General features: G+C 31.3%; 7 protein-coding genes across 7 annotated transcripts; 6 read left to right on the forward strand and 1 right to left on the reverse strand.

Annotated features, from left to right (window-relative positions):
- Window positions 1-473: 473 nt before the first annotated feature.
- Window positions 474-4,656, reverse strand: LOC111687795 (ankyrin repeat domain-containing protein 13C). The gene is made up of 2 exons (XM_023450270.2): window positions 2,722-4,656; window positions 474-2,370 (listed from the first exon to the last, which is right to left on the reverse strand). Exon 1 carries the CDS (start codon window positions 4,528-4,530, stop codon window positions 2,896-2,898), a length of 1,635 nt encoding a protein of 544 aa, XP_023306038.2. The 5' UTR covers window positions 4,531-4,656; the 3' UTR covers window positions 474-2,370; window positions 2,722-2,895.
- Window positions 4,657-4,940: 284 nt separating this feature from the next.
- Window positions 4,941-7,800, forward strand: LOC111687792 (WD and tetratricopeptide repeats protein 1). Its single transcript, XM_023450268.2, has 4 exons — window positions 4,941-5,353; window positions 5,449-5,937; window positions 5,997-6,253; window positions 6,323-7,800. The coding sequence occupies exons 2-4, from the start codon at window positions 5,459-5,461 to the stop codon at window positions 7,492-7,494; spliced, it is 1,908 nt and encodes a 635-aa protein (XP_023306036.2). The 5' UTR covers window positions 4,941-5,353; window positions 5,449-5,458; the 3' UTR covers window positions 7,495-7,800.
- An 874-nt stretch (window positions 7,801-8,674) lies between these two features.
- Window positions 8,675-9,602, forward strand: LOC124420688 (trypsin eta-like). The gene has a single exon (XM_046954431.1). It carries the CDS (start codon window positions 8,719-8,721, stop codon window positions 9,541-9,543), a length of 825 nt encoding a protein of 274 aa, XP_046810387.1. The 5' UTR covers window positions 8,675-8,718; the 3' UTR covers window positions 9,544-9,602.
- An 837-nt stretch (window positions 9,603-10,439) lies between these two features.
- On the forward strand, window positions 10,440-11,379 carry LOC111687780 (trypsin zeta-like). Its single transcript, XM_023450256.2, has one exon. It carries the CDS (start codon window positions 10,473-10,475, stop codon window positions 11,295-11,297), a length of 825 nt encoding a protein of 274 aa, XP_023306024.2. The 5' UTR covers window positions 10,440-10,472; the 3' UTR covers window positions 11,298-11,379.
- A 455-nt stretch (window positions 11,380-11,834) lies between these two features.
- On the forward strand, window positions 11,835-12,673 carry LOC111687787 (trypsin eta-like). Its single transcript, XM_023450263.2, has one exon. It carries the CDS (start codon window positions 11,862-11,864, stop codon window positions 12,648-12,650), a length of 789 nt encoding a protein of 262 aa, XP_023306031.1. The 5' UTR covers window positions 11,835-11,861; the 3' UTR covers window positions 12,651-12,673.
- Window positions 12,674-13,094: 421 nt separating this feature from the next.
- LOC111687788 (trypsin zeta-like) lies at window positions 13,095-14,589 on the forward strand. The gene has a single exon (XM_023450264.2). It carries the CDS (start codon window positions 13,486-13,488, stop codon window positions 14,284-14,286), a length of 801 nt encoding a protein of 266 aa, XP_023306032.2. The 5' UTR covers window positions 13,095-13,485; the 3' UTR covers window positions 14,287-14,589.
- A 166-nt stretch (window positions 14,590-14,755) lies between these two features.
- LOC111687781 (trypsin-1-like) lies at window positions 14,756-15,807 on the forward strand. Its single transcript, XM_023450257.2, has one exon. The coding sequence runs from the start codon at window positions 14,966-14,968 to the stop codon at window positions 15,737-15,739; it is 774 nt and encodes a 257-aa protein (XP_023306025.1). The 5' UTR covers window positions 14,756-14,965; the 3' UTR covers window positions 15,740-15,807.
- Window positions 15,808-15,996: the final 189 nt, after the last annotated feature.

Consider the following 15,996-nt stretch of genomic DNA (forward strand, 5'->3'; position numbering starts at 1 on the left):
TTAAATTTATACTAAAACATTAAAATTATTTTATAGTTTTTTTTCTTTGAAATTTGAAATATAGTTTTTTTCACTTAATTTAAGCTTAAACTTAAAAAACAAAGATGAAATAAATTAAACATGTTTGGGTTGAAAAATAAAAAAATGTTAGTTAATAAATTAAAAATGATTTCATTATGGCAGCAATTTAATTTTAGGATTTTCTTTTAAATTATTATTATTATTATAAAACAAAATATTTTTTATTATACAAACAAGTATTTAATTTCATTCAATTAGTACGGTTTAAAACAATCACAGCAAAATAAAATATATATATAGAAAACTCAAATAATCTTAATTAAATAAAATTAATTAAATAATAATAAATAACAATATTTAATTTAAGTACACACCTATACACACATAATAAACTTTAATTTAATGTTATTACAAATTAACATTATTAAATGTACTACAATGAATTTTTGTTGATTTATTTTGAAAATATTTGATTTTTCTTTTAACTATAACATACATACTTGCAATTAGTTTTTGTTTTAATTTTAGTTTTTAACAAAGTATTTTAAACATATTTGAAAGTTTTGTTTCTAAAATCATGAAGAACAGATTTAATAATATAAATATTATGTTAAGGTAAAACATTAGGCATTGGTTGTTAGGTTTATGTTTACAACAAATTTTCTAATTGACAATAATTACATTTTTGTTTAAATTTCATTCCATTTTAATTGGTATGATACTGTTAGACACTTTAAAAAAATCAGACTTAAAAATACTTTAAAAGGGCAAAGTGGGGACAACAATTTATGTTTATTTAAGGTCATTTACGGATTAACTTTATATGACATGTTACAAATTACATCTATGTTTTACATAATTAACGTCCAATTGTTAAAAAAAAATCTGAATTCGGAAAATATTTGGTTTTTCAAAATTCCTTTTATTAGAGAAATCCAATAAATGAATTATTTTCTCTAAAAAGCATAAAGACAAAACTGTTGTTATAATAACAATCAAGTACAAGTTGTTGCCCTGCGTGTATTATAGAGATATGATCTGTTTCGTGTTATAAGATGAGATCAATATTTGGACCCAAGTGACCCTATTATACAATAACCTAAGTCTTCACCCTATAGGCTAGCTATTAAAAGAAGAAATGTGGTAAAAAAAGAATAAATATTCAGCCCTCATTTTATTTAGAAAACTTTTATGTTAAAGTTCAAAATTGTTTCATAAATGGTCATGTTTATAGATTTTAGCAGGTTAGTATTTTATGAAAAATTTTCATTTCCGGAAGTAGGCTATTTCAGCAAAACAATTTGTGAATCCACAAGAAATTCAGTTTTTCAATAAAAACATTATTTTCACAAAAATAAACTTGTTTATTTCAAAAAATTAAATTAACATTTTTTTTAAAAAATATGTGTTTTCTATACGCAAAATGAATGTGAGTCTTTAGCTCAAAACAAATCAAGTATTTAGTTATAGATTTACTCTCCCAGTTATAAACATTTATCAAAGGTTTATAAAACAAATTTTGTCCCGTAAACCTTTGATAAACATATTTCATGAAAATTTTTAGTCATAGGATATTAACGCTTTAAAACAGGTCTTTGTTTTCTTTTGACCTAAATGTCCAAATCATTTCGAAATATTTTTTTTATGTGATAGCTTAGGAAGACAGGATGCTTTGTATTTTGAAACAATCCTTATAAAATATGAAATAAATAACATAATTTCATTAACATTTACCAATTATCTCACGCTACATTGTCTGGGAATAAACTAAAACTAAAAAACAATTTAACAAAAGTTTAATGAAGCAATTTATAGGATAATTTTATCCAAACAATTTTAAATAAATAAATTATAGGAAAACATAGATAATTTCATTAAAAAAATGTTTAAAGACAAACAAAAAATTATAAGAAAATCTCTAGATCAATAGTATGTAGTATAAAGGTAGTACACATTAAATATAATTCAGTTTACATAACATTTAACTTATTTTTACTTAAATAATAAATAATTTATATAACTATGCATCTAAAGTGTATAAGTTGCATTTTTTAATAAATACTCGTAAGTGTAGGAATTCCTTTCTCTTGTGACTTATAAAATAATTATGTTTAGACAAATGTTATGAGGCTATAGTAATGATAAATATTATTTTGATTTTAAAATGTTTTGGTGATAAAAGAAATGTATTTAAAGTTAAAAAAAAAACGAAATACACATGAAAAGTTATAATAAATAGTAAGAATATCAGAGAGACAGATATGATACGTAACATTAATTAGGTAGTTTTTATAAAGTAAAATTTATTTTCCAAAAAAAGAAATGCTTCCATGTTGTTGATAATTATTGCTGTAAACAAATAAGTTAAAGTTAATTAAGTTAATTAAATTTACAAGCTTTTTTATAAAAAAAACACCTAAGAAAAGAACCAACAAGAAATGGCTAATAAATTTACTTTCGTTATAAATACTATAATTCTTTTTAAAATAAACATCTAGATAAGTGATAAATAACTTAAATAGGGAAATGAGTCAAACAAAATAAACAACGTAAAAGAACATAAGCAAAATAACATACATACTAAAAAAAGTACATATGTATTTATAAAATATTTACAATAATTTATAAAACAGCCATATAAATATACATTCAAGTGTTAGAATTAACTATAGTCTATAAAACTTTCAATCTTTAACTTACTTTCTTTATCCATGTTTCCAAAAAAAAAAGAGAAATTCTCCTTTTTTTTCATTTTTTTACTGTATTTTCTTAATTTCCTGGGGATTGTCTTTAAAATTTTCCATTTTTATTTGAATTGCGATTAACATCCGCTTGCTGTTGCTGCTGCTGTTGTTGTTGTTCTTGTTCACCAGGTCATAAGTCCGGAAAACGACTAGAATCTTCGACATAGTGTTTGGGTATTTCGAAGAGCGACGGTGAAATATTGTCGCGAAATTCGAATTTTTGAAATGTTATCTTAGCGGTAACGGTATGTAAAACGGGAATTTCAACTTTGACCGGAAAACCGGGGGGCAGTTTTAGAGCAACAAATTCACGTAATTTACTGATGTGTTTAAAAGGTCCTATGACTTCTAAAATATTCAGCAACATGTCAACACTGAGAGGAAATTCTTTACTCATGGCAACGGTGGCTTTTAAAGATTTGTTCGATTGTTTATGGACGGGTGTACGGCCCAGTGGGGGACATTTACCAGTCTCCGCATTAATATATTGTTCCCATGTTATGGAGGGTTTTGGTGGCGGAGGAAGAGAAGAACGTCTTGTTATTTCTATGGAAACATTTGTTGAGCCAGCATCTGTGGAGTTACTGTTGCTGTTGGTCAGGCTGGAACGGCGGCCTTGTGACATAGTTGCTAACATGGCCTTATTCTTTTGTATGTCGTCTTGGGACAAATGTTCTCGTCGTTTCCGTTGCTTCAGTACCAATCCATGTATAGCATATAGTTCCGATTGATATTGACCACCTACCACTTCCTTACGATCCTCACGAAATATCCACCCCGACTGAGCACGAGCAAATTGTATACTTTTAGTTGACATATGAGCTGCTAAAATATCGCTCGACATCAATATGTCCACCTCATCATCAATGTCCGAGTCTTCATAATGTATGTGTTTATAACATTGATACTCATTATCTAGCACAGTAATGGAATGATGCATGGGTTGATCGCCGCGAAATATAAATGAGGTGTCACCCCTTTCCCAACGCATATCGTTAAAATCTACTAAGGTGGTATCCAAGCGTAGAGATGAGCCACATTTATGTATACGGCAAACATCGGAGGGTAACATACGTGAGACTAACGGCACCCAAGAAGTAAAATCCCATTTCAATTCCATATAGAAATCTTGTATCTGTTTGAGGCCCTTAATCATGGCGGATCTTCGGGATTCTAAATGTGCCCGCGATTGCTGGCGTAATTTCTTGAGCAATGATGAAATGGTATCGCGATCTCCATATGAAATGGCTTCCGCCAATACCGTCCAGCCCTCATTGTTTTTAATTTTTACAGTGGCATTATGGGCCAAAAGTAAATCTATACATTCTTTGCGTCCCAACATTACAGCCAAGTGTAACGGTGTATTACCATGTTTGTCTTTTTGTGAAAGATTCTCTGTCTTCTTTTCCAACAAACCCTTTAATGCTTCACGGTCATTGAGAAATATACACTTGTGCAATGGCAACTCTTGCCCACCACACAGGTCTTTCTTTGTTAATGAACCATAATTTGATTTGGTCGGAGTAGTTGGTGCTGAATGAAACTGATCTTCAGTCTCGTCATCGTCATCTTCCTCCTGCTCCTGTATATAGGGAGAATTTAAAATTTTATCATTCTTTTCACAGTAATTTTCTGTTGTGGTCGTCTTTTGGTTGTTGTCTGCCACTACAACTGAATTTTCCTTAATACCGCCCCCAGATTTTTTCGGTATTGTACCGTTTGTAGTTTTTGTTTTTTTACTTTCTTTCACTTTAGACATTTTCATTATGTTTAATTAATATGCTGCTAAAATTTTTAAACTATATATTATTTCACATTTAGTCGATTATTAAATGTTTTAAACAAAAAATCATTTGCACTTTTATTCAATAGAAAAGTAAAAAAATTATTGAATTTTCACACAAAACATTGAAGCAGACAAATATTAATGTCGGCGTTGGATGACACAAATACATTTTGGCTGCGGATTAGAATCGGATGTGAATGCTTGTATTTTAATATATTTTTAATTGTTAGTATAGTTTTCAATAATTTTTCTTTATTTAATAACACAGCTTTTATCGGATATAAATTTGTAACCGATCTAAATATAATAATTTTATATAAAAAAATCTAATTTTCTAGTAATATTAAAAGAATTTTCTTTACACAACATGGTCACCTTACACAATTTTTTCTACGATTTTTGCTGTCATTATTTTTGACAATAACAAAAAGTAATTTTTCTCTCTTTTCCGTCTTCATTTCTTATTGCACTTTTAATCGTTAAATAAAAATATTTGTACATTTGTTGAAAAACAAGTGGTCATTTAACAAAATAATTTAATTTGTTACAATTTTTTCAACATTTTGCAAATTGTAAACTTATAATGTTTTGCATTTGCGAACATCGAAAAACAAAAAAGAATTTCCAATGCATGAAAATAAAAGAGAAAAAGTGAAGAACGAAAAAAATAATATAATTAAAAACGTCATAGTATAAAAAATTAAGCAATTTTGCAATAATAATAAGTGAAGCTCTGTTTGGGTCTATATAACAGACCTATTTATTGATAGATAAGCTGGAAAAAAGAATTCGTGTATACGAGGTAAGTTAAGACACTACGGTGTAAGGTGAATGGCCGGCCTGTCGACCGTTCTATGTGTAAAATGAACAAATTTTAAAATACTTCTATTACTGCAGTTTGGTAAAAATGATAAATCCAAAACATTACAATTCGAAACGTATCAATATCAGCCACCTACTTAATGATCGTATGTTATATAGCAATTTCGGTCATCAGGTCAGAAGGCACTTGCAGTCTGCGCCACCCTTTCTACATCGCCTGGAACAGGATGGTATCTTAAAAGGCCATGAGGGTTGTGTTAATTGCTTGGACTGGAGTAGCGATGGGCGTATATTGGCTTCAGGTTCCGATGATTTACAACTATGTTTATGGGATCCATTTCGTAAAAAGCGCATACAGAGTATTAACACCAAACATTATGGCAATATATTTTCGGTTAAATTTTTACCCAAACACAATGATAGTCTCATTGCTACAGCGGCAGCAGATAAGACAATAATGCTGTTTGATATTAATCAACCATCAGAATCGATATATACGTGCCATTGTCATTTTTCTAGGGTAAAACGTTTAGCCACTGCACCAGATTCACCCTTTATATTTTGGTAAATACCAACACTTTTCTTTCAAGTTTATGTAAACTGTTCCAAAAATTGACTTTTAGGTCAGCCGGTGAAGATGGCACCGTCATGCAGTTGGATCATCGTGAAAAACATACATGCCGTTCATTTGATAATCAAGTGTGCCTTATTTATCTCAGATCTGAAATCGATGAAAATGCCGAAGCCAAGTGTATAGCAGTAAATCCTGTGCGCACAGAGTATATCGCAGTGGGAGCTAATGATCCCTATGCTCGTGTCTATGATAGACGCATGTTGAAGAAAGTTGCTTCGGGTTACCGCAACGTTGAACGTAGACGTGGTTGGCATTTAAATTTTTAAATATAAAATGAAATTCAATTGATTTCAATTAATATTCTTATGTTTTCAGACACTACCGAAACGTCTGCCATACCTAAGGAATGTGTTACCTATTTTTGTCCTGGTCATATTAGTAAAAACAATACAAAACGAATTGAACACGAATCTCGTGCTATTACTCATCTCACCTTTAATGCCACCGGTACGGAGTTGTTAGTGAATATGGGAGCTGAACATATATACCTTTATGATTTAAACAATGCTGAACAGCCGATTTTTTTGAATTTACCAGAATACAAAACCACAAATGATATAGATTGTAGTGTTAGTGGTGGTGATAACGAGTCAACACCACAAACACACAATCGCCGAAAGTTGCCCGAACACATAGAGGATTTCAAGAAACTAGGTAATGAGTTTTTAGAAAATGAAAAGTATTATCTTGCCATACGTACCTATTCAGATGCTATAAGCCAGGCGCCTCAATGGCCGGTCTTGTATCTAAATCGTGCTACGGCTTATATGAGGCGCCTGTGGTTTGGTGATGTTTACGCTGCTTTAAAGGATTGTCATACAGCACTGAAATTGGATCCTACGTATGTTAAGGCACACTTTCGTTTGGCCCGCTCTTTGCTGGAGTTAGGAAGGACACAGGAAGCTGACGAATGCTTAAAGGAGTTAATAAGGCGTTTTCCCAATTACGCCAACAATCACGGAGTGCTAATGTTAAATAAGGATATCAAGGAGAATAGACAGACTACACCTCAACAGCATCAACAGCAACAACATTCACCAGGATCAGATATTCTAGATCGAGGAGAAATGTCTGATGATGAATTCTATTGGCGTTGCAAAGCCAAAGATTATGCTCAACGTTTTGTGGGTCATTGCAATACTACCACAGACATTAAGGAGGCCAACTATTTTGGTTATGATGGCCAGTTTATTGTTGCCGGTTCAGATGATGGTAATTTTTTTATATGGGACCGTAAATCGGGTAACATCGATAGTATCTACAAGGCGGACAGTGCCATAGTCAATTGTGTTTTACCCCATCCAGAAATATGCTTTATGGCTACCTCGGGCATAGATCATGACATTAAATTATGGTCGCCCATGCGGGATGAAGAAAAACCGCATTTTGTTGACCCAGTGGGTCGTTGTGTCGAAGATAATCAATTGAAAATGAAAACCGATCCATTTGAAATAAGTACTCGCAATGCCTTCTGTTGGAATGGATAATGTTATTATGAAAGAAAAGAGAATATAAACAAGTTTTTGTGATTTCCTATTTTACAAAAAATCAAATTTGAAAAAAAAGAAATGGTAAAACGTGCATAGATCAAGTGTTAAGTTCTTAATTTGTAGTTTGGTCGCATAAAGAACATGTTTAATGAATTAAATGTCACCAAGTGAATGTGGTAGTGAAATTGTAAGTTAAATTTAAAAAAAAAAACTGTGCTTAAGCATTGTGACCATAATTGGTATAGAAAAGAAAACATTTTTCTTGCAATTATCCCTTATAGTTTATAACAATATGACATATTTTCAGAAAACGTAGAACTTTTGTTTTGTTTAATTTTGTTTACGTTTAAAAATAAAAATTTGCATTTGTAAAAATATTTAATTACCTTTGTTATAATATGAAATAAATATTTCGAAATAAATGTTATTTTATTATGTTAAAGAAATAAATTGAATATCAATAGAAAATATGGTTTGTGTTGGTTTTGTTTAAAAGGTTTTTTTTGAATTTTAACAAACAAATATTTAAAATTGTTAAAGTAAATCTTAATATTAAATTCATTAATTTTTCTTTTAATTTTAATTTTAGTATCAAAAATTGGCTTTATGTTTCAAGATGTTTGGCGCAATCATTTTTTCATCATCATCAAAATTATTGCATACATATATTCATAACTAAAACAAGAATAATTTTTACTGGTAAGTTCGATTGTTTTAATTTTTCATTTAATTTTAACAAGATCATTGAAAAATAATGAAATATTGATGAATATAAGAACATTTTTAGGAGAATATCTTAATATTTCGTAAACAGTAGAAACAGTTTAATGTTTTTCTTAATCAACTGTCTTTTGTGTACTCTAAATTAATATACAATTTTAGATTAAATCAAGTGGGAAATTTTATTTTCAGAATGAAATATAATCAATCTAAATTTAACCTTAACTATTTTTCTTTTTTGCTATGGTCATATTATCTATCATTTTGTTCAAAATTTCTAAAAATTATTAAAGAACTTATAATCTTAATAGACTTACAAAGTGTGTACAAATATTCAAGATTAAGATTAATTTTAAGAGGTTTATTACGTTATTATAACCTTAACTTATCTTACAAAATCATATCGTTTTTTTTTGGGGGGGGGGAACTGCAGATTAAAGCGTCTTTAGTGAAAATCAATAAATTTCAAAAAATCAGTTTCATTTTAAACGTCTTTGAAACATGTTGAAGTATTGCGGCATAATTTTACTTGTGTTGGCCACAACATTGGCAGCTTCCTTGCCTGCAGGGTATGAGGAGCCTGAACTCTTTAATAATGATCATCGCATTGTAGGTGGACATGAAGTAAATATTGCCAAGCATCCTCATCAAATCTCCATGAGACGTAAAAGTTCAAAAACCAGAGCCTTTTCACACATTTGTGGCGGTAGTATTTACAAGGCCAATATTATTGTCACTGCCTCCCATTGTGTTTCCAAAAAAAAGGCTGATAGTTTTCTTATTGTCGCTGGTACTAGCACTCGTAATGGTGGAGATGGTGCTGTGTCTCTAGTTAGTAAAATTATCATGCATGAGAAATACAATTCTACAATATACGACAATGATGTGGCTTTAATGATTCTGTCAACTCCTTTGCCCTTAAATGGTGTTACCATGGCTCCCATTTCGTTGGCTAGTGAAGCTCCTAAACAAGGTGCTAAAGCTTTTATCACTGGTTGGGGTACTATTAAAGCTGGAGGTAAAGCATCCGATAAGTTATTAGAAGTTCAGGTGCCTGTTATTAGCAATGAACGTTGTGATGCTTTATATGCCTCCTATTATGGTCCTGGACGTATTTCTAATAGTATGGTATGTGCTGGTCTTGATGGTGTCGGTGGCAAAGATGCTTGTCAGGGAGATTCTGGTGGTCCTTTTGTGGTTAACGGTCAGTTGGCTGGTGTTGTTTCCTGGGGTCGTGGTTGTGCTTTAGCCGATTATCCTGGTGTCTATTCGAATGTTGCTTATTTAAGAGATTGGATCGAAACTAATGCTGCACCATATTTGTAATATGTGTGTTTCAAAGAGTTTAATAAACGTTTCAAAAAAATTATCTTATAAGTAGAAAACATTTTATTTTTTTTATTAAAATGGGCCATAAATTGCTAGGGTAGAATAATATATATATCAATTGTTTTTACACTTTAACAAATTAAGTAATAAGTTTTCGCAAGAAATTTATTATCTAAATACCATAAACTATTGTAATCAAATGAAATAAATTGTCTTGATTTTATAATGTTTTAAAAGTGTAAAGGTAATGTTATCTGCTTCCTTTGCAATGGCCACGACAAATGGATCTACACCAAAGATATTATTTCAACTAAATTTGGTATCAACCGCAAGTTCTTCCGTACTACAGTAACCTTAAGAGGTTGAGTTGCTTTTTAAAGTTTCAATGAAATTTATTAAGCAAAGAATTCTTGATTTTAACAAAACATACGAAATGAGTTATATTAGCATTATTATTTAAAAGGTCAATTTTCATTGTGGGGTTCTTAAACTTTTGCTAATTTGCTATAACAAAATTTATGAACGTTGACTACTTGATAACTTGGAAAAGTTGTTTCAAATACGCAAGTACTTTAAACATAAGCAATTTATGTTTTTCGCAAGCAACCTTCCTTTTTTGCTATAATCATACCATGATCTTGTTCAACATATCTAAAAAGAAGGCATGAAATTGTTATCATAAATAATCCAATGGTTTTAAACTTTTCGTTTAAGATTTATATGCTTTCTTCATTATGGAACTATAAATCTTGGCACATTTTTTTTGAACAACAATTGCGTATAATCATTTAGATCGTATAATCTTTTCAATCGTATTTATCGCTCTAATAGAACCTAGATAGTAAGCGATTTTTATGATAATCAATAGTTAAAATTTCTCAACATTTAAAATTGAAGTTTAGTTGGCTTTTAAACTTCTTCACGACATGTTAAAATATTTCGGCTTTACCTTACTTTTGGTGGCCACAGCTTTAGCTGCCTCTTTGCCAGCTTTAAACGATGAACCTGAACTATTCAAAAACGATCAACGTATTGTAGGAGGCTATGCAGTAGATATTACCAAACATCCTCATCAGATATCGATGAGACGTAAGAGTTCTGCAAACAATGCCTTCTCTCATACCTGTGGTGGTAGTATTTATAAGGCAAATGTTATTGTAACTGCTGCCCATTGTGTTAACAATCGTAGTCCTGAAGTATTCATAATTGTTGCTGGTACCAGCACTCGTAATGGTGGTGATGGTGTAGTGGCCCGTGTTAGTAAAATTATTATGCATGAAAAGTATAATGCCTCTATTACCGATAACGATGTGGCTTTAATGATCCTATCCACCCCATTGCCCTTAAATGGTGTCACCATTGCCCCTATTACTTTGGCCAAAGAAGCTCCAAAACATGGTGCTAAAGCTGTTATAACTGGTTGGGGTACTACCTCTTCGGGTGGTTATTCCTCTAATCAATTATTAGAAGTTCAAGCTCCCATTGTCAATAATGAACGTTGTGATGCTTTATATGCTGTTGCTTATGGTCCTGGTCGTATAACTGATAGTATGATTTGTGCTGGTGTTGAGGATGTTGGTGGCAAAGATGCTTGCCAGGGTGATTCTGGCGGTCCACTTTTGGTTAATCATCAATTGGCTGGTATTGTTTCCTGGGGTCGTGGTTGTGCTTTACCTTATTATCCTGGTGTTTATGCTAATGTAGCAGCATTCACCGAATGGATTGAAACTAAAGTTGCAGAAAATGCTTAAATTTGATGTAAAATTTAATTATATTAAAGAAACCCTTTAAAATACATACATTTCTGGGAGCCAAAAGCTCTTAAAGTTTAAACGTGTTATACCTTAATAAGTAGCATTTCTTTATTTGTGACATTAATATGGGTCATAAATTATAGGTGCTTAAGATAAGCGAACGATTCGATCTAACTTTAAAACATTTAACAAACATTTGTTGTTAATAAAATGTATTTGAAATGTGCACACTTTAAGAAATTTAATGATTAAGAGGCCTAGTTTTTGCTATTAATACAAATGAGTATTTGATATTTAGAGAACTGAAGTCTTCTTTATATGGAATATTTGGAGCAGTGATCCCTTATTTCCAATAGTGTTCTAAGTTTAAAATATTTTCAATTAAATTTAAATTTAAGTTTCCACAAAGAAATGTTTTCAGTGTAATTTTTAGCAAAAAAAAATTTAAGGGGAATTTACTATAATAAAAATATAAACCGTTATCAATATTTTTTTAATAAAAGTGTGGTAAACTTCTTTACCAATGTATAACACTTATTTAGTTAACAATATTAATTTGAAATGTTCAGAATTGCAATTTTTACGGTTCTATTAGTAGCTCTTGTCGAAAGTGCTGCCGTAAATAATTATGCTGAAAGTCGTATAATTGGTGGACGTGAAGTAAGCATTTCCATTCATCCCTATCAAGTATCTATACGACGTAAATCATGTGAATCTTGTGCTTTTCTACATGCCTGTGGTGGTGTTATATACGATGAAAAAACAATCTTAACTGCGGCCCATTGTGTTTATAAACGTCAAGAGAATACATTTGTTGTAATAGCTGGCAGTGATAATCGTTCAGGTGCTGATGGTTATATAGTGCGTCTTAAAAAAATCGTTATACATGAAAATTACAATCCAGCTTTAAATGAAAATGATATTGCTGTAATTATTTTGGATTCATCATTACCATTAAATGGCATAACCACCAGTGCTGTAAATTTAGCTTCTGAAGAACCAAAAACTAATGCAATGGCAATTGTTAGCGGTTGGGGTGCTACCACAGAGGGTGGTTCTAATTCATTAAAATTGCAAGAAGTTGATGTGTTTATCATTGATCGTGTTGCATGTGATGCTAGTTATGGTTATGATCGTATTACGGATGATATGCTGTGTGCTGGTAGTAAAATTGGTGGTAAAGATGCCTGTCAATATGATTCTGGTGGTCCTTTAATAAGCAATAACAAATTAGTGGGTATTGTGTCTTGGGCTATTGGTTGTGCTAGACCAGAATATCCAGGGGTCTATACAAATGTTGCTTTTTTTAAAACTTGGATAGAAAATGTTGTTAAAAATAATTATTTGTAATGGAATGGAATAAATTTCTAATAAACATTTTTCAAATGGGCGAGTTTTTCGTTTGGTTTTGATTTTTTTAAGTTGTCCCTTTAATAGTATAATACTTAGGAGGAAATCTTATGAAGGCCATTGTCCAAGAACTGTCGACATGCCGACCTATATCTTCGCGGAGGAAACGAGTTTTGTTTGGTACTCCACCATGTACCCAAAGAAAATTTTAGGTTATAAAAAAGCATGTGGTTAATGCATGAAACTTCGAAAATCCGTTACAAGATACAGTTATACAACACTACGCACTAAAGCAAAGCCAGAGTGTAACGCAAAACTCTCGAAGAGACCTAAAAAACGATGGTCTGATTACCCTTAAAACCCACCTAAAGTTTAATTACGAATAGTTTGAGTTTTTTTTTCTGTTTTATTTATTCTTAAACTCCTTTTAATTTGTTTTATATTTAAAAACTTATTTTAGCTTTTCAACTACTACAAGATGAATTTTATTCTTAGCGCCATTACCTATTAATATTTCACCACTACCTTAGTTGTAATAAATGTAGCCTATTTTAAGGGCTTTCTAAAAACATTTTAAAATCATTTAATTATAAGTTCGCTAATAAACACAAATAGTATTAATAAAATTTTAACGATACCGACCAGAAAATTAAAGATATTCTGCTATAAAGATAAATTCTATTTGTAGCAAGTTCATCAAATTAAAATTTACGATCGCAGTTAATTTTTTTGCGAATTAAATGACCAGTATTTTCAAAACAATTTAGTTATTTAGAACGCATTAATATTTAGTCGGCTGGTGTTATTTTTATAATTTTTCCAAATTTCTTTAAAAATGAAATTTATTTTACTTTTAACATTCCTCTCACTAAGTTATGGTTTTTCTGTAAAGGATTCTCAAGAACCGAATAAACGTATTGTTGGTGGTACGACGGTAGACATAGGTAAACATGGTCATCAAATAAGTTTACGTAAAAAGAATATTTTTAATCCTAGTGCTCCGTATAGCCATACCTGTGGTGGTAGTATTTACTCCGAAACTATTGTCTTAACAGCCGCCCATTGTATTATAGCTACAGTTCCCAGTCAACTAAAAGTGGTGGCTGGTGCTAATATTAAAAATGGCAATGATGGTGTTATGGTACCGGTAAAGGAAATCATTATGCATGAGAATTATAATCCTAAGAATTATAATAATGATGTGGCTATTTTGTTATTGGCGGTACCTTTGCCTTTAAATCAATTCACCATACGACCCATAGAACTGATAGATGATGAACCTACTGCTGGTACAATGACCACTATTACTGGATGGGGGGCTTTGGTAGAGGGTGGTGATTCACCTTCTTTTCTACAAGAAGTAAAGATTCCTGTAGTTTCTTTAGATGAGTGTAATGAAGACTATTTGGGTGGTATTACGGAATATATGTTATGTGCTGGTTTAAGAGGTCAGGGAGGTAAAGATTCCTGTCAAGGTGACTCTGGTGGCCCCTTAACAATACGTAATAAGCTGGCTGGTATTGTTTCTTGGGGTTATGGTTGTGCTAGACCTGAGTATCCAGGAGTTTATGCCAATGTTTGGACTTTAAAATCATGGATATTGGAAAAAATTCAACAAATTAATAAAGTGATGTAATTTTCTTAAATATAATAATTAAAAATCATTTACAATAAACAATTTATTATGGGAATTCTTATCGTTTATTTATTTACTGTGTTGGCGCCTAATCTTTATTGGATGAATTAGAATTCTTAAAAAAATATGTTTAACTTTTATGATCGTTTTTAAATATCAAGTTCTAATAATTTCTACCAGCTGTATAAATTTGGAGAGTTCAGCTAAATAACAGCTAATAGATTTGCCAATAATGAGATGTCCCTCAATATTAAATTGTTTTTTTTTTGTCTCGTATATTATTTAAAACTTCCTATTAAATTTGTGATCAAATTACGTCTGTTAAGTTTTATTATTCCTATTTACAATTTATAGTTTTCTAAGTTTTATGGCAGACAATTTATTCCAAAAAGGAGATTACAAATATCATGTAATTATTATGATTTATTATCTGAAAACCAAGCGAAACGTCTTTTAAAGATTAACAATTATTGAGTTTCTATTGATGTAGCCTACTCTTATAACCTAAAATCATTAACCTTACATTCAGTGTAGATATGAAAAGTCCTCGAAATACACTGAATAATTTTATTAAACACTTAAAGGCGTTAGATACTTTAAAAAACCACTCAATGGGAAAAACTATAAAAACCTATAACCATAGACAAATAGCAAACAGTAATATTTTGCAAGCGTAACAATGGAAAAACTTAACATTTGGCTGATAATTGCTTTAACGTTCTTGGCGGTCTTGGCTGGAGCAGCACCCCGTTTGGGCGGACGCATAGTTGGTGGCTATGAGGCAGATATCAAGGATATACAATTTCAAGTATCCTTACAAACTTCGTATCACTTTTGTGGTGGCACTTTAATAGCCAAACGTTTTGTTTTAACTGCTGCTCATTGTACTGATGGTAAATCGGCTACAAATCCTCCATTTAATGTACGCTTAGGCTCCAAATATTCCGCCAAAGAGGGTTTAGTTGTTAAGCCCATACAAATCTATCAGCATGAGCAATATAATGCCAATACCATTGATTATGATTTCTCTATTTTAAAATTGGAAGACTATGATGAGACGTTGCTGCCTTTCCAAATTCAATATGCCAAATTACCATCTAAGGATGACATTAAAGATGGCACAGTTTTAACTGTTTCCGGTTGGGGTAATACACAAAATTCTTCAGAATCACGTGATGTTTTAAGAGCCGTCAAAGTTCCCAAAGTAAATGAGGATGTGTGTGCGAAAGCATATAGCGGTTTTGGTGCCATAACTGAACGTATGATTTGTGCTGGACGTCCAGAAGGTGGTAAAGATGCTTGTCAAGGTGATTCTGGTGGTCCATTATTTAGGAATAATGTTATTTGGGGTGTGGTATCATGGGGTTATGGTTGTGCCAGACCTAATTATCCAGGTGTTTATTCAAGAGTATCAACGGTATTGGAATGGATTGAGGCAACCGTAGAGGAATAAGTGTGAAAAGGACATAACGGCTTTAAAAGATATTCGATGAATAAATCAATTAAATTTTAAACAAATTACTTAGTTATTGTGTTTTGTTGTGAATTCTAGAGTTGTCAGTGTTAAGTAAACTATTTAGAATTCAAGTTCTAAAATTTTATATTTATTAGACCTATAAAATGACGTTTTTTTGGAATTGAAATGTATGCCTTTAAAACAAATCAATTCTAGAACCAAATTATGACATTGGATAACGCTCGAAATGTTTA

The sequence above is a fragment of the Lucilia cuprina genome, chromosome 6 (assembly GCF_022045245.1).
Source record: "Lucilia cuprina isolate Lc7/37 chromosome 6, ASM2204524v1, whole genome shotgun sequence".
Classification (NCBI taxonomy): domain Eukaryota; kingdom Metazoa; phylum Arthropoda; class Insecta; order Diptera; family Calliphoridae; genus Lucilia; species Lucilia cuprina.